Below are 26,923 nucleotides of genomic sequence, written 5' to 3'. Positions count from 1 at the left end.
AAAGGGAAGGCCAAGGGCTGCCCAGGCTCTGCAAAGGCGGAGAGAAGCCGCCCCCACTACCCCCGCACCCTGTTGCCCTCTTCGCCGCCAGTAGAGGTCGACAGAGCTCGGGCTCCGCGGACCGAGGTGTGCACATGCGCAGGCGCATGCGCGCTCGCTACAGCGCGCCGGTCCGGCGGGGGTGGGGACACGCGGTGCGCGCGGCCAGGGGCGGAGCGGCGGGAGCAGCGGAGGAGGTGGCGGAGGCCGGGCTGCAGGCCCGGGCAGGCTCTGAGTAAACGGAGCGCCACGCTGTGCTGAGCCTGCCGCAGAACCATGGAGATCGGCACCGAGATCAGCCGCAAGATCCGGGTGAGGCCTGCGTCGGTCGGCGCCGGACAGGGGCGGGAAGCTGGGCCCCGGCAGGCGGGCGGTTGTCAGGAGTAACGGGGACAGTGGGCCCCGGTGGACGCCGCGGCCTGGCGGCCGCCGGGCGTCCCCCAAAGAGCTACAGAGCAGGTGAGCGGCGCTTCCTCGCCCAGACTGCCTCGGGCCTGGGCGCAGACGCGGCCTCCAAGCGCGGCGGGCGACCGGGGTTGGGGCTGAAGAAGTAGTCGCGGGGAAACGGAAGGACACGTACGGCCGGGCCGGGAGAGGGCCACACACCACGACGCGCAGTGAGCCGCTCAATCCGCAGCGGGAGGGTTGGGGGGGAGGGGTCGAGGCCTCTCCCCGCCCCCACCCGAGACGCCTGGTAGGGGGCACGGAAGATGCAGGCACGAGCAAAGTTGCCTTTGCGCTGCAGTTTGCCTTGTTTTCCTAGAACCGACTTTCTCACCTGCACCTTTGCTTTTTTCCTCTCAGAGTGCCATTAAGGGGAAGTTGCAAGAATTAGGAGCTTACGTTGGTAAGTCCTTGTTATTGTTAGCCTTGTAGAACTTGGAATTTGCAGCAAATTGAGTTTTAGTGAGTGCATTTTTCCCATTGTACTTTAGACATTGGAGAGATCCCTTTCTACTTTTTTCAAATCTGATACTCCCTGTTTAGTTCTTTACTGTCTTTTTGCGACCTTTTTTTTCCTCCCCGCCAAACCCCTTTCTACTGTGTTTTGAAATACTCGGTTTCCTCCATTAAGGCTCTGTGATGTTTTCATTATTTGTCTGAATTTTATTTTATGTTTATCCTATTCTCATTACTCTTCTCTTGACCTTTGATTTCAGAACGGTTATTTTGGATGTGAATGTTTGATGATTTCTGGCATATGCCTTTGTAAGGATTCAGTGAGTTTTATTTTCAGATCTCTTTATTTTCTTCCTACCTCTTTCTCTCTTCCTTGAAACAGTAATGTGTTTTTTCTTATTGTTTTATAATTTGAGTGTTTACTTTGGGCCAAGCACTGTGCTTAACATTTGTATATGCATTAACTCATGATAATCCCCCGGAGAACACTGAAAGGTAAGTGGTAATATTCTCCATTGTACAAACAAGGAAACTGAGGCTTTGCATACTTGAGCAAGGTTTTATGGATTCACACCTGGGTCTGTTTGACCCCAAAGCTGGTGCCTCCTGTAAAAATAATAGCTACCACTCGAGGCAGTGGTTTTCAAACTGTGGGAGACCCCAAGGATCTCTGAAGTCAAAACTGTTTTCATGTTAATACTAAGAAGGTATTTCCTGTTTTTACTGTGTTGACATTGGATTGTGCAAAAACCCATGGTTGATAAAATTACTGGTACCTTACCCTGAATCAAGGTAGTCACACCAGACTCTACTAGAAATCATATTCATATCACTCCCCAGTTGCAGTTAAAAAAACTACAAGAGTTTCACTTAAGAATGTCATTGATGAAGTAGTAAAAATATTTATTTAAACCCTAGAATTTTTTTTTTTTTTTTTTTACTTAGAAACAGGGTCTTGTTCAGTCACCCAGGCTGGAGTGCTGTGGTGAGATCATAGCTCACTACAGCCTCAAACTCCTGGGCTCAAGTGATCCTCCTGCCTCAGCCTCCGAAAGTGCTAGGATTACAGGCATATGCCACTGCACCTGGCCTAAACCTTGGACTTTGACTGTATCTTTTAAATATTCAGTGTGAGGAAATATATGTGCTCATAAAACATTTCTGTTGTATACTAAAATATGATGGTTTTAAGGAAAATCATTTGTATGAATTGAGAACTAGCCATGTTTTTCATGGAACATCATTTTTACCTTCTAAGAACTGATAAACTGGTTGCATACACTAGGGTATTTTGGCAGACTTTTACTTGAAAGTGAGCAAAGGGAAAATAACTGATAGTCTTTGTTGCCCATGACAAGTTGAGCTTTCAAATTAAAATTAGAATTTTGGAAAATTTGTGTCTGCCTCCGTGAACTTGACAGCTTCCCAGAACTTGAAGAATTTCTGATGAAATCAATGGTTATCTTAAATATAATTATTTTATATTGTATAATAAAGTAATCAACATGTCAGTGATTTCCATAGCTCAGTGAACCAGTATTTTCCAAATGGCAATGCATAATACAAAATTATGCATGGATTAAAGACCCTTTGAAAGTGCAGGGTGGGTTAGTAGATTTTCATGTGAGAGTACAAGAAGGTCATTGAAATAGTTTGAGATTCCACATCACTCCTAGCATTTAAGAAACTACCACTTGTTGATTTTGGTGTATTTTTACAGAAGAATGTACATATTATTTGAAAACACTTAAAATACTCATTTCTTTTTCAACTGCATACCTGTATGAGATCAGGTTTTCTTTATATTCTCTGATCAGAACATAGCACAACTGATTAAATGCAGAAATTAGAATCCAGCTGTCTTTTTCTTTTTTTTTTTTTTTTTTGAGACAGGGTCTCATTCTGTTGCCTTGGCTAAAGTACAGTGGCATCATCATATCACTGTGACCTCAGACTCCTGAGCTCATGCAGTCCTCCTGCCTCAGCCTCCCAAGTAGCTGGGACTATAGGCATGCACCATGACACCCAGTTAATTTTTCTATTTTTAGTAGAGATAGGGTCTTGCTCTTGCTCAGACTTTTCTCAAACTCCTGAGCTCAAGTGATCCTCCCACCTCAGCCTCCCAAAGTGCTGGGAATATAGGCATGAGCCACTGTGCCAGGCCCCAGCTGTCTTTTAAACTAGATATTAAAGAGATGTATGAAAATATAAAACAAGGCCAGTCTTTGCACTAAATTGTTTTGAAAATTTTGTTATTTTAATATGAATAATGTTAGTACTGGATTTGTTAGCATGTGACGTGCATTATTTATTATTTTAAAATGAACAAATACTTTAAAAATTTTCAGTTTTAATTTTGAATACAGTAGATAAATCAGAGAGGGGGCCTAACGCCAATTCGAGAATTGCTAGTTTATGGAGTACTTACCACTTGCCAGGCACATTTCTTAAATGATATGCTGTCAAGATTGTTGTAAGAGTTGACAGATGAGAAAATTGAGACTAATTGAGAAGATGAAGCTGACCCAGGATTTATTTATTCATTTATTCTTTCAACCTTTAATGGATGCTAGCTGTGAGCCATAAATTTGTTTTGGCTTAAAAAGAGAAATCACAGGACCTGTGGGAACTTTCGTAATGGATTCTTAAGAGGGCCACATAGAGCTGGTCAGTAGCAGATTTAAGATCAAAGAACTAAGGTCTTCTGGGTCCTTGGTGTTTCTTTTATGTGAATTCCATAGTAGAAACTTGCTGAGCTAAGGAATGGGTAGGAGTTACTTCTGTTTGCTCCTCTAGAACTACTACTGAAATCTGTCCCAGAAGTTTACACATTAGTATAGCTTCTCTATTTGTCTGCTACTTAACTGAAAGTTTCTTATGGGCAGAAACTTCTTGTTGGCTGTGTCCTAATAACCTGAAAGACAGCCTGATGTTTCATAAATGTTGATTGGGTAAGTGGGTAAATAGGGGCCACCATGAGACTCTATTTGAGGCCAGGTGCACTGACTCACGCTTGTAATCCCAGCACTTTGGGAGGCCTAGGCGAGAGAATCACTTGGGGCCAGGAGTTCAAGACCAGCCTTGGCAACATAGTGGGACCCCCAACCCCCATCTCTGGAAAAAAAAAAAAAACAGAAGAAGAAAAAAAATTAGCCAGGCATTGGTGTCGCATGCCTATAATCCCAGCTACTCAGGAGGCTGGAGCAAAAAGGATTGCTTAGACCCAGGAGTTCAAGGCTGCAGTGAGCCATGATGATGGCACTGTACTTCTAGCCTGGGTGACAGCAAGACCCTGACTAAAAAAAAAAAAAGCAATAGAAAATAGACTCTATTGAAAAGAAAATAGTATGCATTATTTATTTTTATGATTAGCTACGTAATTATTTATGTCTGTATACATCAGCTGTCCCTAACCTTTTTGGCACCAGGGGCCAGTTTCATGGAAGACAATTTTTCCATGGACTAGGGATGGGGGTGAGCTGTCTTGGTGGGGGTTGTGGTGCGGAGCTGAGGCAGTGATATGCAGCCTGTTTCCTAACAGGCCAGGGACTGGTAACGGGCCATGGACCAGGAGTTGGGGACCACAGAACATCACTATCTTTCTGAAATGGATGGCTTTCTAGCCTCTTTCTTTCTGGAACCTTTAAGGTTATGAAAACAATCCTCCAATAAATACTTGAAAATTGATTTTCAGGGCATGGGTTGGGATACAAAGGTGAACAACTCCATTTTTAAAAAGAGGTGATAAAATCTCCTTTGCGTGTTTGTTTAAAATGGAACACTTCAGTGAGAGCAATTAAAATTTTAGAGCTGTTTTTCAATCACATTTTAGAAGTATGAGCTTCTAGCAAAGTTTATAATTTTTAATGTGTTTTTTTCAGTATGCTGATTGCAAATGAACTTGAGAATTCTATCAGAATTCTGGTAAATATATCATGACCACATTACTTTTTGACTAGATTGTTGTTTCCCATTGTATGCCTACTGAAAAAACAAATGAATTTCTAACAGCTTTGTTGAGAAATAATTGGCATACATTAAATTGCACATATTTAAAGTCTACAGTTTGGGATATCTTGATATGTATATGCCAGGAAACCATCACCACAATCAAGATAATGTATTCATCACCCCGCCAAAATTTCCAGAGGCTCTTTTGTATCTCTCCCCCTACCTTTCCTTGCCCTCACCCTGTGCCCTGCAACCACTGATCTCATAAAAAGTTTTAGAAAATGCAAACTAGTATATAATGACAGAAAGCACAGTCATTGACGTTATGAGAGAGAAAAGCTGTCCAGATGGCCAAAGGATTTCAACTTTTTTATCTGTTGACTTTTTTTGAGTTACCATTGGTGGCCCATAGTAGAACACACATAAAGAAACTACCAAACTACTATAATTGCTAGAAAGCAGTGAGAGCCTTTCAATACTCTACAGAGAGAACAGTGAATGGCTGGCTGCTTGTCCTTACTTGATACTGTATGCTTCCATCAAATACTCTTATTCCTCTCTTGTAGATTGGGCTTTCTCAATATATGTGTGCTTTTCTTGAGTTGGATTTTTTTATGTTTTTCTCTGAAGCAAAACAAATATCTGATAGTACTTCTAAAATGAACTTTTTTGCCCACATAGAATATTAAGAGTACTTAAGATATTAAAGAAGTCTAAAGGAGTTTTTTTGGGTAGAGATTAGAGTTCCCGATAATGGCTTTTGCTTCCTTATTTTCTTTTTATTTTTTCTTTTTAAAAATATTTTCTCTTTTTTCTTCCTTCTTATTGAGGTAGGTTTTTGGCCTTTGTTTTTGGTTTTTTTGGCCCTAGACTTCATCATCATAATCACTGTGTGGAGTGACCACTGTGAGGATAAAACAGTGAGTTGAGTTGACTTTATTTTTAACCAGTCTTAAAATCGAATTTTTTAAATGATGTCGAGTTTTGGGGTGATTTCAGTTTATTTGATGTTGCTGCAAGTTTTTTACCCTGAGTAATTAAAGTCTGCCTTAACCCAGGATAAAGATGTTCTCTTGAGAAATGAGTATTATTTTGAAACATTATAGATGAAAACTAAACACTCAGTTATTCTTGAGGAATGGCCATGTACTTTCTGGAAGCTTGTCTGAAATCACGGGCAGTACTAAAAAGATTCAAGGAAGTAAATGCACTCTCAAGTCTGATTTTGTAATTCAGAGGTCTAGTTTTGTAAGTATGCATCAATTATCCCTAATTCCCATTCTTCTAATAATTGAAATACCTGTGAAATGAAGAGAAAAAAAATTAAAGCTGAACTTTCTTGTACAACATAATTCCAATAGAACTGAGATACTAATTCTTAGAGCTACCTCTATATTTTCAAGCACATCAACTCTAAGTAGAAGAAAATATTGAGGAAAACATAAAAAAAGTTTTGACATACTTTTCCTTTTAAATAGATGAAGAACTTCCTGATTACATTATGGTGATGGTGGCCAACAAGAAAAGTCAGGACCAAATGACAGAGGACCTTTCCCTGTTTCTAGGGAACAACACAATTCGATTCACCGTATGGTATGTTTCTGAATATCTACGCCTCAGACCAAAGTTTGGCACAGGTCACACTAGGTATTCTGTCTGGAGAGAGGTTCTTGATAGTCGAATTACATTCACTTTGGAGAGGTAGTTTGTGAGTGATGAGAGCACAGCCTCTGGAGCCAGCCAAGGTTGAATCCTGGCTCTGCAGCCTGCCTCAGTTTCTCCATCTGTAAAATGGGAATGGTAGATTACCTTTGTAGAATTTTGAGGATTACATGAGCTAATACATGTAAAGTGCTTTCAGGTGTGCCTGGCCCACAGGTGTCCTTAGTAGATGTCACCTGTAATTACTATGTTTTTTTCATAAACTTCCACAGCTTATAATTCCTTCCCCCACCTCACCAAAATCAGTTGTACATGTTTGCATTGAATTGGCTTCGTATATTACTTTATCCAGTGAGCTATTAGAACTTCTCATGGGGTAAGGTTTTTTGTTTTTATTTTTATTTTTTTAGCTTTTTAAGTTTTTTTTAACTCATTTGACAAATACGAATCTCAAAAACGTCTTTAAACTTTGAAATTTTAAAATAGGCAACTTTGTTTTCAAATATAAATACTATTATAATTTTGAATGTTCTTTTTCAAACCACATATGCCCTGAGTTGAGAATACTGATTAAAAGCATAAGATTCAATTTAAGAAGACCAGGCAGGTTTGAGGTACAGTGAGGATAGGCAAGGGCAATGATGTTGCTGAAAACAGAAGCAGGAAATACTCATGCAAAGGCCCTCAGACTAGGAACCACCAGTTATAGTGAAAATTGGTGACAGAGCAAAAATGGAGTGAGCAGTGGCCTGCGCAGTTTGCATGGCCAGAGACTCCGAGAGGGATTAGGAGGCGCTAAGGAGGGGGATGATGATGGTTAACTTCTTGCCTTTATACCAGCGGTTGTCTTCAGGGTGTTTTTGCCCCAGCAGGCAACTATACGCTTTACAGCTTTTGTGAAGCCTTCTTAAAATTCTGCCCAGAATTCTCTGGTTTATCTTGTACATATTTGAAGATGATCGTTAGAATGCAGTGGTCCTGAGATGTTACCATAATACACTCACTACTTCAGGGTGACTGACCTAACCCATTTGTTACAATTTATCCCTGAAGCTTAGCCAAAAAAAAAAAAAATCATGGTGCTTTTGACTGTGGAAATTACCGTTACTGTGAATACTTTTTCCTTTTTTTTATAAGTCTTCAGCAGTCCTGGTATTTATTTTGTTCATAGACATTTTTTATGACTTGGCCTTAGTTCAACCTTTGGATCACACTGGGTTTGAGTCCAGCTAATCTAAGATGGGAGAGTGACCTAGTAGATCCTTTCTCAGATAACTTGATAGAATACTTTAGACAGATTTCTTAGACTACTAACTGAATCTGAGTTTAACATCAAATTAATTTAATTTTCTCATCTTGCCATAAATTCAGTTCTTTAACATGTAGTGATACAAGGGATGATGTGTTTCCATTTTGGCACTTTGCTTTCCTAAGTTAAGTATTTATTTACACCAACCCCAAACAGACTATCTTGATTCTTTGGAGCCATGAAATAATTGTGTCCTTGGAGACAGTGGCATGTGGCCAGGGTTCTCATTGAAACTTAATGAGATTTCTGGTATTTTAGGTAAGTACCACCTCTTGAAAGGAATGTGAGGCAAATTTGCCTTGTATTAATATATAACTACTAAAATAGGTTATGTTATAAGCAAGGCTGTGGCCTGTGTTTGCTTATAACATCACTTTTAAAAATAATAGTTATAGAGAAATGGTACAGCATATTTTGAAATTATTGATGACTTTTTGCACATCTCAGAATTGAGTTGCTCAAGAAACCATATAAGTAGGTAAAATACACACTGTGCTAAAACAATAGTAATAATAAGTAATATGTGGTTTTGATACATAATCTTATTTTACTGTAGCTACATTGAGTCCTTAGAAAATAAGATGACTTTTTTTGTAGAATAAGACTCTGTGGTCAAATGTATTTTGCCCTTAGATTTGCAGAGGCTAGATGTTGAAAAAAGTGAAGGGGAAAAAAATATGATTTTTAATTGACTTCTACCGTATTCATATAAAGCCTTTTTTAAAAATGTGAAATATGAAAGTTAATACTATTCATTAAATACCACTTACCAATATTTATCTGAATATTATGTCATCAGATTTAGAGTGTCAGTTCAAATAAGTGTTTTTCAGGGAAGCTTCATTTTTGTTTTTGTTTTGTTTTTTAGGCTTCATGGTGTATTAGATAAACTTCGCTCTGTGACAACTGGTAAGATTAATGATGTTTTTTTATGTTTTTTGGGGTTTTTTTGGGTATTCCTGCTTGCTATAGCATATGGTTTGTTTCTTTCTAAAGTCATTTATAGTGCTTTGGGAAAAAACTTATAACTTTGAAAATAGTGGTTCATTTGAACTTTCTAAGGAAGCATATAATTTTTATGATTTTAAGAGCAGTAATTTTAATATAATTCAAAGATAATTTAAGCAGTAGAGAGGGAGCAGTATGATTTATCCTAGGGAAATAATTCATAAATGAGTGCAAAGATTTAGCCTCAAGGATGTTTCAGAATTTTCTAATTGAAAATTAAAAGTCTAGTAATAAATTTAGTAATTTATTGTACTATATATGGAATAATATTCAGCTATTAAAAATAATGTGGAAGAATAACATAAGAATATACATACAAAATACATCTTAGTTTTCAAAAAAATGTGTATATATACTCTTCCCCTAAAAAAATCACCTTTGAGATAATTGGTGGTGTTTATTTATATTTTTTAAATGTACGATAATAAACATGTATCACTTTTGAATTAGTGATGGGGGAGGAAAAGGTTTAAACTAATAAAAAAAGTTGAAAAGGTCTGTATTTTTCTTTTCAGAACCCTCTAGTCTAAAGTCTTCTGATACTAACATCTTTGATAGCAACGTGCCTTCAAATAAGAGCAATTTCAGTCGGGGAGATGAGAGAAGGCATGAAGCTGCAGTGCCACCCCTTGCCATTTCTAACACTAGACCTGAAAAAAGAAATTCCAGAGTTTCTACAAGTTCACAGGAGCAGAAAACCACTAACATCAGGTAAGAGTCCTGTGTAGACCTGTGAAATTTGCATTAGTTTTATATGTTTCAGGTGCTGTTTTCAGCAATTTTTATTGTTTATTTTTTTCTTCCAAGGTACAAGGATTCAGACCTACGTTTTCAGCAATTTTTATTTTTTTTAATAGTTTTTTTTTGTTTTTGAGACAGAGTCTCACTCTGTTGCCCGGGCTAGAGTGCCGTGGCGTCAGCCTAGCTCACAGCAACCTCAAACTCCTGGGCTCAAGTGATCCTCCTGCCTCAGCCTCCCGAGTAGCTGAGACTACAGGCATGCGCCACCATGCCCAGCTAATTTTTCTGTATATATTTTTAGCTGTCCACATAATTTGTTTCTATTTTTAGTAGAGACGGGGTCTCGCTCTTACTCAGGCTGGTCTTGAACTCCTGAGCTCAAACAATCTGCCCACCTCAGCCTCCCAGAGTGCTAGGATTACAGGTGTGAGCCACCGCACCCAGCCAGCAATTTTTAGAAATAATGAAATGATCATGAGCAGTTTCTGAATAAAATAATAGAAAGTTTAAAGAAAGTACAATTTCAGAGTAGTTTTGAATGAAATATGTAAGGGGAATAGCCACACTTTTTCATTAAAAATTTAAAAAAAATTTTTTTTCTTTTTTTTACGGCTTGTCAAATGAAGCAGTGGGAGGGAAGGAGGAACAAAGGAGTCTGTAACTGATATTGATCAATTAGTTGTAAATACCACTGCACTCAGACCAGCCTTTAAAAATTAAAAATTTTAAAGTAAATGTTCCTTGAAGATTTGGGGATAATTGCTCTAATTTATTTGTAATATATTTTGTTCTTTTTCTAAATAGACAGGCTTATGATGATGGAGCTGCAACCCGACTAATGTCAACAGTGAAACCTTTGAGGGAACCAGCACCCTCTGAAGATGTGATTGATATTAAGCCAGAACCAGATGATCTCATTGATGAAGACCTCAATTTTGTGCAGGAGAATCCCTTATCTCAGAAAAAACCTACAGTGACACTTACATATGGTTCTTCTCGCCCTTCTATTGAAATTTATCGACCACCTGCAAGTCGGAATGCAGACAGTGGTGTTCACTTAAACAGAATGCAATTTCAACAGCAGCAAAACAGTATTCATGCTGCCAAGCAACTTGATATACAGAACAGCCGGGTGTATGAAACAGGACATTTGTGTGAACCAGAAGTGCTTAATAGCTTAGAAGAGACTTATAGCCCCTTCTTTAGAAACAGCTCAGAAAAAATGAGTATTGAGGTTTGTATATGCTTTTAAATTCTGTCTAGCTAGGCTGAAAATTGGCAGTTCTTAATACCAAATAGTATGTGAAGTAACTAAACACGTATTACAAATTTATTGTAAACTGATTTCTCTGCTACTCACTATAATACACCAGATTTTCCTCTCCATCACTGGCTCCTAGAGATATTTCCTATCGCATCTGTATACCTTCTTGGGATTTCCAGCCTTTGAGATAGTTTTAACCTTATATTTTTGCCAGGGGGCCGGGGGGGTTAGGTCCATTTTAGATTGTTCATAGTAATTGCTAATGAGCAACTAAGTAACTGCATTTTATTTTCTTAACCGTGCTATATGCAGCTGTTAATAAAATGAATGTGAGGCTCTAATTTTTTTTTTAGCTAAAGGTTGGCTATTTGGGATAATATTTACATTTTTTTAACAAAACAAATACCCTGTGAATTCTTAATATGATTGAATTTTTCTTAACACGTTAACTGCCACGTGAGTTGTATTTAATGCTAGTTTTGAGCACAGGGCCTCTTGAAGTATATAACTCACATGTCTCTTTCCCTTGGGAGCCACCTGAAAACAGTAAAAAATAACAAATTTTTCATTAAATTAGAAAAGATTGTTTTAGAAGTTTTTATTCTATTTTTGTAATAAAACAAGGAAAAATTTTTTTTCTAGTGTGGCAATGTGTTTAAAATGAAAAAATATTTTGTGGTAGAACTTCATTATTTTCTGAGATTAGGTAAGCATAAATTTATCTGATTGCAGGATGAAAACTTTCGAAAGAGAAAGTTGCCTGTGGTAAGTTCAGTTGTTAAAGTAAAAAAATTTAATCATGATGGAGAAGAGGAGGAAGAAGATGATGATTATGGGTCCCGAACAGGAGGTGTCTCCAGCAGTGTGTCTGTGCCAGCAAAGCCTGAAAGGAGGTAACTGAACATAGCTGCAAATTAATCTTTAGCTGCCTGATGGAGTGAGTGTCCTGGTTTTCTTGAAGAGGATAATCATGACAATAAACATTTAATGTAGTAATGTATAAGACTTTTCCATTGGCTTTTGAGATGCACATATTAATGAGATAAATTGTTTAACATTGGAGAGGATTGCTGAGAATATTAAAATTGAATAAGATGGGAGGGGCGGGGGGGGCAGCATTGATCCAGATTCATTATTGTTAAAAAGTTCCAATCTAGTTTCTAAAAATGACAGCTAGTCTGTTTAAAACCTAGAGAAGGCTGTAGTCAAGACATAATGGATGGCTAGCATTTAAAGGAAAAATTTAAATTTAATGAAAATGGCTTTCTTAACTTTTTTAGACCTTCTCTTCCACCTTCTAAACAAGCTAACAAGAATCTAATTTTGAAGGCTATATCTGAAGCTCAAGAATCTGTAACAAAAACAACTAACTATTCTACAGGTAAATTAAATGTATTATGTTTACATTTGGTAGAAAATTTCTATAAACTCTTGAGTAAGCTGAAAATTATTGCTCCCAGATATGTGATAAAATAAAGTTGCCTCCCAGACTAAGATGAGGTTCCTCTATAGAAGAATGGTTTTATTTTTTATTTATTTTTTATTTTTTGAGACAGAGTCTGGCTGTGTTGCCCGGGCTAGAGTGCCATGACGTCAGCCTAGCTCACAGCAACCTCAAACTCTTAGGTTTAAGCAATCCTTCTGCCTCGGCCTCCCGAGTAGCTGGCACTACAGGCATGTGCCACCATGCCTGGCTAATTTTTTTCTATATATATATTTTAGCTGTCCAGATCATTTCTTTCTATTTTTAGTAGAGAGGAAGGTCTTGCTCTTGCTCAGGCTGGTCTCGAACTCCTGACCTCAAGCGATCCTCCCATCTCGGCCTCCCAGAGTACTAGAATTACAGGCGTGAGCCACCGCGCCCGGCCAGAAGAATGGTTTTAAAAGGAGATTTGACCATCCAACTGTCAGTGGAATTTAGTTCTTTGAGCACCATTTAATGGCTTTTATTTTCCCTTGTTGGTAAAATATTAATATATAATAAAAATCTTAAAAAGAGTCTTAATAAAAGTGGAACTTTTGTGTTAATAATATTAGGTTCAGTGTTAGGTATGAATTTATGATATATAAAAGGGAATAAAATTGGAAGCCAGGCACAATGGCTCACATCTATAATCCCAGTACTTTGGGAGGCCAAGGTAGAGAGATCCCATGAGGCTAGGAGTTCAAGACCAGCCTGGGCAATATAGTGAGACTCCCTCTCTACAAAAAAATTTAAAAAATTAGCCGAGCATGGTGGCACATACCTGTAGTCCCAGCTACTTAGGAGGGTATGGCAGAAGATCACGTGAGCCCAGGAGTTTGAGATTATAGCAAGCAATGATTATACTACTGAAATCCAGCCTGGGCGACAGAGTGAGACCCTGTCTCTCAACAAAACAAGTAAAATTGGATAGTAAGTGGCTGAAGTTACAGAAATTTTTTTAAAACTAATGTATAAATAGGTTGGTTTCTCTCAGTGGAACCCATTAATAGAATGTAAGACAGAATTGTCTCATTTGTGATGTTCCTGCCCCAATCCTACTGGAAATACTAAATCATTTTATGAGAGAATGTAAAGGTATTACATGTTTTTAAAACAAATGAGATGAATCAGCTATAAGCTGATCTTTAAGGAGAGTTCATTCTGAAATGCAGACTAAATGATGGGTATTGTGTTGTCATTAAATTCTGTACTCTGCCCGACCTGCTTTAGCCAGTGTGTAAAATTTGTGTTAAGCTGATGGTAATTACCTACTTTGAAAACATTTTAAAATTTTTGCTATGGATCTGATGAATAATTCTCTTACAGCATTGCTCTGCTTGTCCATTCTCTCTTGCATCTCTTTTTGTGACCACCTTCCTGAAGTGGAGTAAACTGTTAAGCCAGCTAATTTTTGATCCTGATACTCCTCTGTCCTCTTGCTTTTAAGCACTTTCCCTAATTTAACTTGAGCATAAAATTAAACAGATTTTGGCAAATAGAATAAGGATTATCAGGCAAGGGTCAACACTTGACCTAACAATTTATCTATTTACATTCTGTTTTCTGGTTTATCAGCAATGTTAATTGTCTAGAATGATGAGAATTTTAGAGAATTTCTATGACCTTGCAATATCCTGCTTTTATAATCCCCAAGTTTTAAGAAATAGCATTGAAATTTCTTTCTTAGGTTATCTAAATTACAATTTGAAATTAGTACAAGATGATGAAGCAGAACCTAAACTGCATTTGGTTAAAAATGAATAATGTATACTGTATTGTACTGTAGTGTGATGTATCATATTCATGGCATGCGGCTTAAAATTGTTTATGTACATATAGGTAATAAGTCAGCTATCTGGAATGTCGTAATGAAAAAAATGATTGATATCTGTGCACTATTTTGAACTCCTTATGTATTCTAATCTAAAGCCAAGGAGGCATTTATGTTAAATGTGAAATGTTCACTATTGAGTGTTAATAATGCATTTGTATTTCTATCTTTTTTGCTTTTATGTTAAAGTCCCACAGAAACAGACACTTCCAGTTGCTCCCAGAACTCGAACTTCTCAGGAAGAACTGCTAGCAGAAGTGGTCCAGGGACAAAGCAGGACCCCCAGAATAAGTTCCCCCATTAAAGAAGAGGAAGCAAAAGGAGATAATATAGAAAAAAGTCAAGGTAATAATGTAAATGATATTTTACTCTCTATTAAACTTTTTTCATGAGGCATTAAATGTTTTCCAATGGATTTTTACAAAATATTATATTATGAAAAAAGTGATGACTAAGAAAAATAGAATGAGAAGGTACTGTGAGGAAGATTGATACCTGTATTTTTCAGAAATTTTTAAGTCTTTTTATTGTGGACATTTTTAATGTCCTCAAAAATGGAAAGACTAGTGCAGTGAAATCCCATAAACCTAGTCACCCTGCCTTAATAATTATCAGAATTTTGCTGGTCTTTAGAAAGCTCCTACTTAAAGATATATGTATTTTTACGTTCTTTCTTTCCCTCATTTGTTGGTCCTACCTCTGTTCTCTGGAACTTGCAATCTCAGTTATCTTTAAATCTCTCCCCTCCCTTAGCATCCTGTCTGTGACCTGCCATATCTGTGCAACTGGCCCTGCTTTATCTCCTTGTGCCTAACATACTACAGTTAGCTTCCAGCTGATCTTTCTGTTTCCTTTTTCTCATCTCCCCCCGACTCCCCAGCTCCTGCACAGTTTCCTAACTTCCAAAATGTGACTGTCATCATGTAACTTCTTTGTGAGAGTGTCTCCCCTCTTTCTTATTGCCCAGGACTGATGCCGTCAGTTTCAACTTATATAGCTCAGTTATGTGGCCCCTGAACCTGCCCAGCCCTTCTCCTTTATTCTCAAACCTTCTGTTCCTTCTTCCATCAGGAAAGATTCTGGTTTCTTCTGTTTCTCTTTTTCTACTAAGATCTGAATTTTAAAATCCCACCAAAAATATCTATATGCTCATCATGTTATTTCTAACATACTTTTCTTGAACCTTGGAATACATTTTTTTATTTCTCTTAAATGTGTCCTTTAAATTGTTGCAGGTTTCATGAAACCTTATGATTTCAAAATTGTGGGTTTCATGAAGCCTTTGTGATTTCATCCTTTGTTTCTTCATTCTGTCTCTCTTTAAAAAATTTTTGACTGCATTGTGCAATTTGCCATGTCGGCATTATGTACTGTTTGATAAATGATGGACCTGAGAACAAGAAAACCCCAGAACAGCCAGGAGATACTAACTGGAAAGTGCAAATGGGCCGATTTGAGAAGTGAAACTGGGAGGGATTTTGCACAATGTAGTAGCAGGTGAGGCTAAAGGTCTAGGGGAGCTAGGGAGTCTCTTCCCCAGCTGGTTGCACCAGGGTTCCCTTCAAAGACAGAAGTCCACATGAGAGTCCTGGAGTGGAATCAGACTTAGCAGGGAAACAGACAATACAAATAAGGAAAAAGAATATGAGATAAAAGTGGGAGAGAAAAACAGAACTAGGAAATCTCAAAGCAGTATGTCACTTTTTTTTAACATCACAAAATCAACAGAAGAGGGTGTCCTAAAATGAACAACAGAAAAGTACCAAGCTTAAGTCCTATACCAAGTTAAATGATAAAAGGAAATAATGGGCAAAATAACATTGTTTCAGGGAAAGCACACAAAGATATACTAAGAAGATATGTTATTTCAAGATGAGCTAGAAGACATTAAGAAAATCATACAAGGCATGAAAAAAACAACATAAAACAATTAGAAAAACTTTGATATGCAGTGACAAGATTAGAAGTAAAAGAATATTCATTTAGAAATGAATACTAAAGAAATCAACTAGTATGTCTTAATAAAACATCTTCAGAGAAATTGAAGATGAAAGGGGGAAATGTTTTAAAAATCAAAAAAAAGAATTCAAGAGAAAGTAGCAAATATTGAATACGGGCAGTAGAGATACACAATGTATGTATAAAAGGAGTCTGAAGAAAATACGAGAGAACAAACATTATCTTTCAAGAAAAGTTTTTTAAGTAAAAACATATTTGAAACTGCTTTCTGACAGATTACACAGTATATCTGAGAATGTTCACCTAGAACCATGAACACCAAGATATATGCTATAATTAATGGAATTTTAGGAAGAAAGAAAAAAATCACTAGGACATCTAGGCAAAAAGAACACATGACTAAGGGAAAAAAAAAGAAAGGTAGATTATCATCAGACTTTTCAACAGTATCACTTTATGCCAGAAGAAAATGGACTGGCATATTTAGGGTACTATGGGAAAGAAAATGTGAGCCAAGAATTTTATATCTAACAAAAGCGACCTTCAAAAAGGTACCAACTGTCACCTATATGCAGGAATTCAGAGACTGTTAATCCCATGAACTTTTAAGGAATCCAATGCAGTATGAGCTTCAGAAAAGTAAAACCCTATTGTCCTGAATTTGCATTGGAAATTTTTGTGAACTCACCATTGTACTTTATCTATAAATAAATATGTTTTTCTCTAGTTTTGTCTACTGGAAAGGCATAGAAACAATGACTAACCCATAATACTGAGTATCCCTCGTTCCCAGATTTTGGTCTTAGAATACTTCCTATTTAGTGAACCAGGCTTCTTGAGAAATGTTTAGGGCAGGAAATGTTAAGACGATCCCGGAATGTCTCAACATCCCAGATAGCAAAGAAGCTATCAGTGAATGGTAATCATGTTGAAAGGATGCAGGAGGAGCCAGCTTAGGTTCCCATTGGTGAAAGATTTGAATGATTTAAGCTTCAGTAAGGAAGAGAATTCCTGTGGGTTAAAAGCCTGTGAAACAGGTTTAAATTCATGAGTTCATAATAATACATTTTTTCAAATGAACTCTAATTGGTCCCCTTCTGGAGGATAGCTGATACTAATTCATTGTCTTGAAAACTGGGTAAGTAAAATAATTGAGCATTTATTTTGTCTTTTTTTTTTTTTTAATTAATGCTCACCTGAGAATATGCTGTTTTTTTTCTGTAAGAAGGTACTTGTACCACTGGGTAACCAAATACTACAGGAGTTGGCACCTCTTTTTGGAAATAAAAGTTTATTGGAACCAAACCACACCCATTCATTTATGTGTTACCTATGGCTGTGCTACAACCTGAGTCGAATAGTTGAAACAGCTTGCCACCTTGCGCACCCTAAAACAGAAAATATTTGCCAGCCCCTGCTAATAGTAGATGAGAGAAGCATCTTGTTTTAAAATGATTGAAGTGGTAGAATTAGAATTGTTTTTTCTTAAAGGGCAAAACCAGTTGTTTTGTGCTTCCTGATGAAAGAACAAAACATTACCTTAGTCTTGCCAAAGATTTGAACCTAAGTTATCAAGTCTCTGATCTAACAGTCAGCTTGCCAGACGTACAGAGGCCAGAGGAATATGTTGATTGAGCTGTACCATGAGTGTGCAACAGGCAAAACACAGTCTCTGGGACACTCTCGAAGTCAAACATTCTGAGAATTTGAGATTAAAAGACTTAGAAGACAAAGTAAAAGGGACAAGGTTAAGCTCTAATGTCTAGGGATGCACACTTGTGTATGAAACCACAAAGAACTTCTAGGCAACTGATTAAGATGGGGCACATGGAGAGGCTTGTGGGGTGGCTGGCGAAATTCTGTTTCTTGACCAAGATGGTGTTAGAAGGGCATTTTGCCTTATAGAAATACATTAAAGTATATATTTGTGTGGTTTTCTGTACTGTGTTTTAAAATTAAAAGACTAGATTGAAGTAGTATCAAGTACCTCTGCTGATGAGGACTGTCAGTATTACTGGACTGATTTGTTCACAAGTGCAAAGTCACACTGCAAGTCACCATTATGAAAGTGCTTGCTTCACTGTTTCACAGTTAAGTCTGTGACAGGTTTTTAAAATGTAAAGATGCACATGTATTGGCATGAATTGATGTTAGCATCCTTTACCCCGCTGTTGGAGCAGTTAGTGTTCTCTCATGTCTCCAGCATCTTCACTCTTATTGGCATTCCCGCCTCATAAAATAGGTGCTTTTTCTCTTTTTGTCTTGGGTCAATCTGTCACCACCAGAAGTTTATTTTGCCATTCTTTTTAAAGACAACAAGAACAGTCTTTTCAAAGAACAGGAATTCTGGCTTTATTATTTCTCTTTTGATGTATTTTTTTTTTTTCTATTTCATTGATTCTGCTCTCTTTTTTTTGTTTGTTTTTTTGAGACAGGGTCTCCCTCTGTTGCGCAGGCTAGAGTACAGTAGCATCAACATAAATTACTGCAACCTCAAACTCCTGGGCTCAAGCAATCCCCCTGCCTCAGCCTCCCGAGTAGCTGGGACTGCAGGCGTGTACCATCACACCTGGCTAATTTTTTAATTTTTTGTAAAGACGGGGTCTTACCGTGTTCACCATGCTGATCTCGAACTCCTGTCTTTACGCAATCCACCAGCCTTGGCCTCCCAAAATGCTAAGTGTCCTTCCATATTTTTTCTTACTAATATATCTTAGCCTGTCTTTTCAAATGTAAGCATTTAAAGTATAAATTTTTCTTGAAGTGCCACTTTTATTGTATATCACAAGTTTTGATACATAATGATTTCATTATCAAAAGATCTTTTATTTCCATTATAATTTTCATCTTTGACCCATGAGTTATTTGAAAGTGTTTTTAATACATAGTATATGGAGGTTTCGTTTGTTTTTGTCTTTTATCTTTTTTATTGTAGACACCTGCCTTAATTGCATTGTGGTTAGATAATGTGACCTTTATAATGCATATCCTTTGAAAATTGTTAATACTTGTTTAGTGCACAATTTTGTACATCTTCCATGTTAATTTTGGAACAAAGTGGACTCTTAAAGTATTATAGGATTGAGAATTTTGCATTCATTTAGTAGATGAAGCACTACTGTTATGTTGCTCAAATCTTGACCTTGCTGAGTTTTTGGTCTACGTATCAAAAATTGAGAGAGGGTGTTGAAATTGCCCATTGTGATGACAAATTTATCTTAATTTTATCAGTTTTTGCTTTATTTATTTTGAGGGTATTATATACTAGGTGTATACATATTTGAAATTGTTATATCTTTCCTGCAAATGGAATCATTTGTCTTGATCTGTGACCCTCTATACCAAAGGATGCTTTTATTTTAAAGTCTTCGTTATCTTAGTAATTGCTTTATATATCTGTTTTCCATGCCTTTGTTTTCAGTTTTCTCTGCTTTTGCTTTAGGCATATACAGTTGAACCTTGAACAACACAGGTTTGAACTGCCTGGGTCCACTTATTATATAGATCTTTTTCAATAAATATATTGGAAAATTTTTTGGAGATTTGTGATAGTTTGAAAAAACTTGCAGGTGAACTGCATAGCCTAGAAATATTAAAAAATTGAAGTATGTCATGAATGCATAAAATATATGTAGCTACTATGACCATTTGCTATCGTAAAATATACAAACATCTATTATAAAAAGTTAAAATTTATCAAAACTTACATACCATGGTGCCATTTGCAGTCGAGAAAATGTAAGCAAACGTAAAGACACAGTATTAAATCATAACTGCATAAAATTTACTGTAACATACCTATGTAATAATTTCATAGGCACCTTCCATTACTGTTTGGTGAGCTCAAGTGTCTTGAGTACCTGCTTTAAACGCTGTGTGACACTAATCATTTCCATGTGAGCAGTTTGTCTCCTCAATAAATAGCACGTTCCAGTAAAAAGTTATCTCACAGTTGTTGAGTATTTTTCACTGTGGTTAGCGCAGTATCGTAAACCTTGAATAACACCATGGGGCCCATAGAAAGTGCCACTAGTGATGTTAGAAGTGCTCCCAAGAAGCAGAGAAAAGTTACAATATTATAAGAAAAAGTTGAATTATTGCTTATTATGTACCAAAGATTGAGGTCTGCAGCTGTGGTTGCCCACAATTTCAAGATAAATGAATCTAGTATAAATAAGTACCGTAGTTTGAAAAAAAAAAGGAAAGGAAATTTGTGAGGCCATCACTGTAGCTACTCTGGCAGCAGTGAAGTTTTTGGAAAGTCAAAAGTTAAATGGAGGCTGGGTGCGGTGGTTCACGCCTGTAATCCTTGCACTCTGGGAGGCCGAGGTGGGTGGATCTTCTCGAGGTCAGGAGTTGAGACCAGCCTCAGCAAGAGCGAGACGCCGTCTCTACTAAAAAAAATAGAAATTATTTGGCCAACTAAAATATATATAGAAAAAATTAGCCGGGCATGGTGGCACGTGCCTTGTAGTCCCAGCTACTCGGGAGGCTGAGGCAATAGGATCGCTTAAGCCCAGGAGTTTGAGGTTGCTGTGAGCTAGGCTGATGCCACAGCACTCACTCTAGCCCGGGCAACAAAGTGAGACTCTGTCTCAAAAAAAAAAAAAGTTAAATGGAGATTTTTGACTGTGTGGGACATTGGTACCCCTAACCCCCAAGTTGTTCAACTGTATATCTTTCTTAAATATCATGAAGGTAGATTTTTGTTTTTTAGTCCAATCTGAACTTGCCTTTTATTGGAGAGTTTAGACCATTTTCATTTGTTAGAATTATTGATATAGTTAGACTAGTGTTTTTCATCATTCTGATTTGTATTTGCCTGGTTTTCTGTTTTTTCTCCTTTTTTGTCCTATTTAAGGTTCGTTAATTACTATTGTTATTATTGATCACCCTTGCTTTATATTTTTTTCTAACTAGTGTACAATTTAAACCCTTTATTTCTAATCTTTTAGTGGTTACCAATGAAATTTTACCATGCAAATTTCATTTAGTATTTTAAAAGTTAATATTCCTGACGTCATTCCCAAGCAGCAAAAGGACTTTCAAATACCTTTGAAGAGCTTCAGTATTTAGCCTCCTGATACACATTATGTTTCCAGTGTTCAGTTTGGCCTTTTTTTGTTTTGTTTTTTTTTTTTTTTTTTTTTTTTTGAGACAGAGTCTCACTCTGTTGCCTGGGCTAGAGTGCCGTGGCATCAGCCTAGCTCACAGCAACCTCAAACTCCTGGGCTCGAGCAATCCTCCTGCCTCAGCCTCCCGAGTAGCTGGGACTACAGGCGTGTACCACCATGCCCGGCTAATTTTTTCTATATATACATATGTTTTTAGCTGTTCGTATAATTTCTTTTCTATTTTTAGTAGAGACAGGGTCTTGCTCTTGCTCAGGCTGGTCTCGAACTCCTAAGCTCAAACAGTCCACCTGTCTCAGCCTCCCAGAGTGCTAGGATTATAGGTGTGAGCCACTGCGCCCGGCCTTGGCCTTTTTTTTTTAATGCATAAAATAGACACCCAGACAGTATGTGTTCACATTTACCTACACATTTATTATTTTGTTCATTCTTACATCTCTGAGTGTTATTTGGGGATCATCATTTTCCAAAGTTTTGAAGTAAATTCTTTAGAAGTTCCTTTGATCTGTTCAAAGACGAGTTCCAAGAGTTTGTTGACCTGTGAGTGTTTTTATGTCTTTATGTTCTTATGCAGTAGCTTTTCTGGACACCAAAATCTAGGTTAACAACAGTTATTTATTTGCTTCAACACCTTAATATATTATTCCATTGTCTTCTGGATTCCATTGTTGAGTGAACTTCTGTCATTCTAATTGTCATTCCTTTGTAGGTGATCTGTCCTTTCTCTCTGGCTGCTTTCAAGATCTTCTCTTTGTCTTTGATGTTCTGCAGTTTCACTACAATGTGTCTAGGCGTGGTTTTTCTTTTATTTTTCCTGTTTGGTATAATGTATGAAAAAGACATATTTAAAATAAAATATTTTACATTATGAAATATTTGCTCACCATAGAAAATTTGGAAAATAAAAAAAAAGTCCATGTAATACCCTCTGATAGATTAGAAAAATAATATAAAAAGGTTAAAAATTAAAAGCAACATTCCTTGCTTCATTCTTCTCCACACATTAGTTCCACTCCCCAGAAGCCACCACTTTTAAATGCTTCTGTTTATACTTTCCTTTAATTTTTTCCATGTCTATAATATGTTTATCCTAATATTGCTTCATTTACCAACTATAGATGCTATCTGTTGATTTCTTGCTATGATATGACAGGATCTTTCCTGCTTCCAAGCTCATAAAGTAACATCACTGTTTTTAGTTCATTTTTGGTTACTTTTATAATTTCAAGTAATACACCTAAATATCTATTTCTTGTCTGATTAACTATATTTCAGTGTATTTTGGCTCCCCGATTTTGGTATATTTTGACTTCTGAAAGATACGGACATTGGTGTCCTTCAGTTCTATTTTTTTTCCCCCCGAGAGGCAAAGTCTTGCTCTGTCGCCCAGGCTGGAATGTAGTGGTGCAATTGTAGCTCATTGCAGCCTTGAACTCTTGTACACAAAATGGTCCTCCTACCTTGGCCTCCTAAGTAGCTGGGATTACAGACATGAGCCATTGTGCCCTGCCTTTAGTTCTTATATCTCCCTCCTTAGCCCCACCTTCTAGGTTCTGTCATTTGTACTTTTTTTTTTTTGGCTCCATGAATACGCTTTACCCATATACTTTTTGTATTGTTGAAGTTGATCACATATTTTTGTTCTGTTTTTTAGTTAAGGCTTTGTACATTGACTCTAAAAGTTGAGACTAAGTAAATATTTATTACAAAGCCAAATTTACATTTTATTTTTTTGTACAATTTTTTGTAGGAATTCTTTTAGAGGTTTTATATTTTCCCTTCTTAAACATTTTTATGTTTCCCTTGGGTTCCCTTTTTTTTGTTTTTACCTCCTTGCATTGCCTACCTCTACCACAGCCTAAAAGTCTATTCTTTGCTTTTGAATGTTTGGGTTCCCTTTTTTTCTTAGGTGCCTTCCTCCTGAAGCCCCTCTTCTCCTTTTCTTTTTTATTTATTTTTCTTTTAATTTTTCTTTTTCTCATTTATTTATTTATTTTTTTATAGAGACGAGGTCTCACTGTGCTCAGGCTGGCGTCGAACCCCTGAGCTACAGCTCAGCCTCCCAGGAAACTAGGACTATAGGCATGAGCCACCGTGCCCAGCCCCTTTTCTAATCTGAGTGCTTGCTGTCTTGAGGCCTGCTTCAAGGCCTGTCCTAGGACATACTCCTCTCCCAAGTTTGCTCCACATTTCCCGCATCCCACTTTGCTTGGTGTGTTTTTCCGTCTTGTAATCACATCATGAAGAAACTTCTTACAAAAGATTATGGGAGTTAAATTCTCTGAATGCTTAGAAATCTGAAGCTGTCCTTGTACTTGATTGATACTTTGGCTAGGCATGGAATTCTAAGTTGAAATCGTTTTCCTGAAAACTTTGAAGGCAAGATAATGATCTTGATTGAGGCTTCCAGTGTTTATGCTGAAAAGTTGATTGCCCATCTGATTGTTATTCCATTGTAAAATACCTGAGTTTTTTTTCCTCTGGAAATTTTTAGGATTTTTCTCTATGTTCTTTGTGTCTGAAATTGCACTGTGATATGCCTAGATGCTAGTTAGTTACTTTTGGGCTGAATACTTCGTGCACCCTTTTAATTTGAAAATCCATGTCCTTCATTGTGAAAAATTCTGTTGCATTGTTTCTTTTTTTTTTTTTTTTTGAGACAGAGTCTCACTTTCTTGCCCGGGCTAGAGTGAGTGCCGTGGCATCAGCCTAGCTCAGACTCCTGGGCTTAAGCGATCCTACTGCCTCAGCCTACCGAGTAGCTGGGACTACAGGCATGAGCCACCATGCCCGGCTAATTTTTTTTTTTGTATATATATTTTTAGTTGGCCAGATAATTTCTTTCTATTTTTAGTAGAGATGGGGTCTCACTCTTGCTCAGGCTGGTCTCGAACTCCTGACCTCGAGCGATCCACCCGCCTCGGCCTCCCAGAGCTAGGATTACAGGCGTGAGCCACCGTGCCCGGCCTGCATTGTTTCTTTAAAAATTTACTCTTCTTGTTTTGGAAATTTTGTTAGTTGGATGCTCAGCTCCTACTTTGATCTGTTACATGCCTTTTGTGTCCTCATTTTTTACTTGATCTTGTTGACCTCTTGAATACTTCCTTGGCTTTATCTTCATTCTCCCTATTGAACTTTATTTCAGTGTAGGCAAGCATATTTTGAAATTTCCACAAACTATTACTTGTTCCATTTTCCATCTTGTTTTGTGGATATCTCAAATTTGTGTGCAAATCCTAATTACAGGGATATTTTTCCTTTTTAAAAAATTCTTTCAGTCACCTAACGGTTTCCTTCAGTCAGGTTTTACTTTTTGTCTTGCCCTCTCATTTCTGGGATTTTTTTCAACAATGTCTGCAGAAAGTGGTTCCTAATTAAAGACAGTACAAAGGCTTACCTAGAGTTGTGGTGTGGGCTAAGTTTTTCTGCAGGAAGATTTAGCTTTAAATGAAGCAGACAAGGAGCTGTGATTGGCCTTGCAATTGTGGAGCAATTTTCCGGGGGAGTGGATTGGTATGTTTACGTTTCCACTAGTTGTCTGGGTTCTCCCAGATAATTTGCCTCAGGTTTTTTTGTTTTTGTTTCTTTAAGGAAAGAACCCTATGTTAATTTTTTTTTTTTTTTTTAAGAGGTGGGTTCTTGCTCTGTCACCCAGGCTGGAGTGCAGTGGTGGTGCCATTGTAGCTCACTGCAGCCTGGGAACTCCTGGGCTCAAGCTATCCTCCTGCCTCCTGTTCCCAGTAGCTAGGACTATGGGCGTGTGCCACTATACCTGGCTAATTGTTTTATTTTTTTTGTAGAGATGGTCTTGCTGTGTTGCCTAGGCTGGTCTTCAACTCCTGGCCTCAAGCAATCCTCCCACCTCGGCATCTCAAAGTACTGGGATTACAAGCATGAGCCACTGTGTTCGGGCTTAACAAATGTTTAATTTTGTCTTTGAAATATCTGTCTGTAGCAATACCATTCACAAGTCTTGTTTTCTGCTTTATATCATTGTTGGTCTTTGCTCATTGCTCTAATCTCTCACAGTTGGATGGATGGTCCTTTGTTTCACCCAAATTCAAGACTTTATATATCATTTGTACACTGTGGACTCCCACATTGTATCTCCTTCAGCCTGGACCTCATCCCCGAATTCTTAATTCCTATTCAGTTGCTTACTTTACATTTCTTCTTGGGTATTTAATCATTTCAAGCTTGTCTCAAAGCCAGTGAATTTCTCCACTCTTTTCTTCTGAAAGTCTTCCTCATTTTAGTTAATGGCAACTCTACCTTTCCCATTGCTAAGGTGGAAACTTAATGCCTTCTATCTTTCAAACTTAGGACCATTCTTTCTTTCCTTCCTCTCTCTTTTCCTACCACAGTCTCCTTCCTTCCCTCCTCCCACCTGTCAGGCTCTGCCTTCACAATATTTGTACAGTTCACCACCGTTCATCACTGCTGCCTCTGCCTCCCAGTCTAAGCCACTGTCCATGACTTGCCTTGATTATTGGAACAGTATCCTTACAAGGTCTATCTGCTTTCAGACTTACTTCCTTCAGTCTATCCCACACAACAGCATGGTGATCCTTTTAAACTGTAAATTAGATCACACCACTCTCCTGCTCAGAACTTCTCCTCTGGTAGTTCCTCATTACACTCCCTCGTCTCAGCACTTACCACCCTCTCCCTCCCTCTGCACTGGCTCCCTATTCTCCTTGCTATTCCTCAGACACACTTGGCATGCTTCTCTTTCAGGACATTTGAACAAGAGCATGTCTGAGATGCTTTTGCCCTCTCCCCGGAATGTTTTCTTCCAGATGTCCACATCACCTACTAAATGTGATCTCTGTGAAGCCGTCCCCAGCCCCATTGCTGTACTCCCTACCTGCCCCCCGTCCTTAAGCTTTACTTTTCTCCATAGCCCTTATCTCCTTTGAAAATATATTTTATGTTTTTGTAGTTTAGGTATTTTTATCCAGACTCAGATCTTTACATATCAACATGAAATGTTATATTTTAACATATGTTTTTGCTTTATTTTTGGGTTTTTGAGGTCTAGCTCCTTTCCCTCCAAGCAGAATATAAACTGAACGGGAGTGTATGTGTGGTTCCTGCTGTTACTGAGTGCCTGGCATATAGTAAGAGCTCAGTAAATATTAGCTCAGTAAATATACTTATTGCCTGAATGCATGTGTCATAGCTAACCTGCAGTTTGCCCAGGGGCTCCTTTATGGTTTTCTCTGCTCTGCCTTACAGCCAGTATTTATCCATGGTTTTTTGTTTGTTTGTTTGTTTTGAGATAGAGTCTTGGTCTGTGCCCTGGCTAGAGGGCAGTGGTGTCATCATAGCTCACTGCAGCTGCAAATTCCTGGGCTCAGGTGATCCTCCTGCCTCAGCCTCCTAAGAAGCTGGGACTACAGGCACATGCTACTGTGCCTGGCTAATGTTTTCTATTTTTAGTAGGGACAGGGTTCTCCCTCTTGCTCAGGCTGGTCTGAAACCCCTGAGCTCAAGTGATCCTTCTTTCTCCGTCTCCCAGAGTGTTAGCATTACAGGCATGAGCCACTGCGCCTGGCCTGTCCGTGTATTTTTTATTTTCCAGAGATCATTGAAATCTAACCAGGTATAATCCCCTTCCCAACCCCCCCATCTCTAGGTCAGTGATTTCCATATCTTTGAC

At 37.9% G+C, this 26,923-nt stretch overlaps 1 protein-coding gene across 9 annotated transcripts in view; it reads left to right on the top strand.

Moving 5' to 3' along the window:
- Positions 1–215: 215 nt before the first annotated feature.
- ZC3H14 (zinc finger CCCH-type containing 14) overlaps positions 216–26,923 on the top strand; it is a 44,722-nt gene continuing 18,014 nt past the window's right edge. For 6 of the 9 annotated variants that reach the window (XM_045562293.1, XM_045562286.1, XM_045562269.1 and 3 more), the window contains exons 1-9: positions 216–351; positions 844–886; positions 6,369–6,483; positions 8,730–8,770; positions 9,385–9,580; positions 10,415–10,844; positions 11,607–11,767; positions 12,155–12,255; positions 14,360–14,515. In XM_045562293.1, the coding sequence (XP_045418249.1) occupies positions 316–351; positions 844–886; positions 6,369–6,483; positions 8,730–8,770; positions 9,385–9,580; positions 10,415–10,844; positions 11,607–11,767; positions 12,155–12,255; positions 14,360–14,515 (1,279 nt within the window). In that variant the 5' untranslated portion in view covers positions 216–315. Of the gene's footprint in view, positions 352–405; positions 499–843; positions 887–1,199; positions 1,260–6,368; positions 6,484–8,729; positions 8,771–9,384; positions 9,581–10,414; positions 10,845–11,606; positions 11,768–12,154; positions 12,256–14,359; positions 14,516–26,923 lie in introns of those variants that run through there. The other 3 variants (XM_045562245.1, XM_045562278.1, XM_045562253.1) reach the window with 3 other exon arrangements.

The sequence above is a fragment of the Lemur catta genome, chromosome 1 (assembly GCF_020740605.2).
Source record: "Lemur catta isolate mLemCat1 chromosome 1, mLemCat1.pri, whole genome shotgun sequence".
NCBI lineage: Eukaryota > Metazoa > Chordata > Mammalia > Primates > Lemuridae > Lemur > Lemur catta.
The sequence above is the reverse complement of the archived record's forward strand: the minus strand, read 5'-3'. Positions and strand labels throughout refer to the sequence as shown.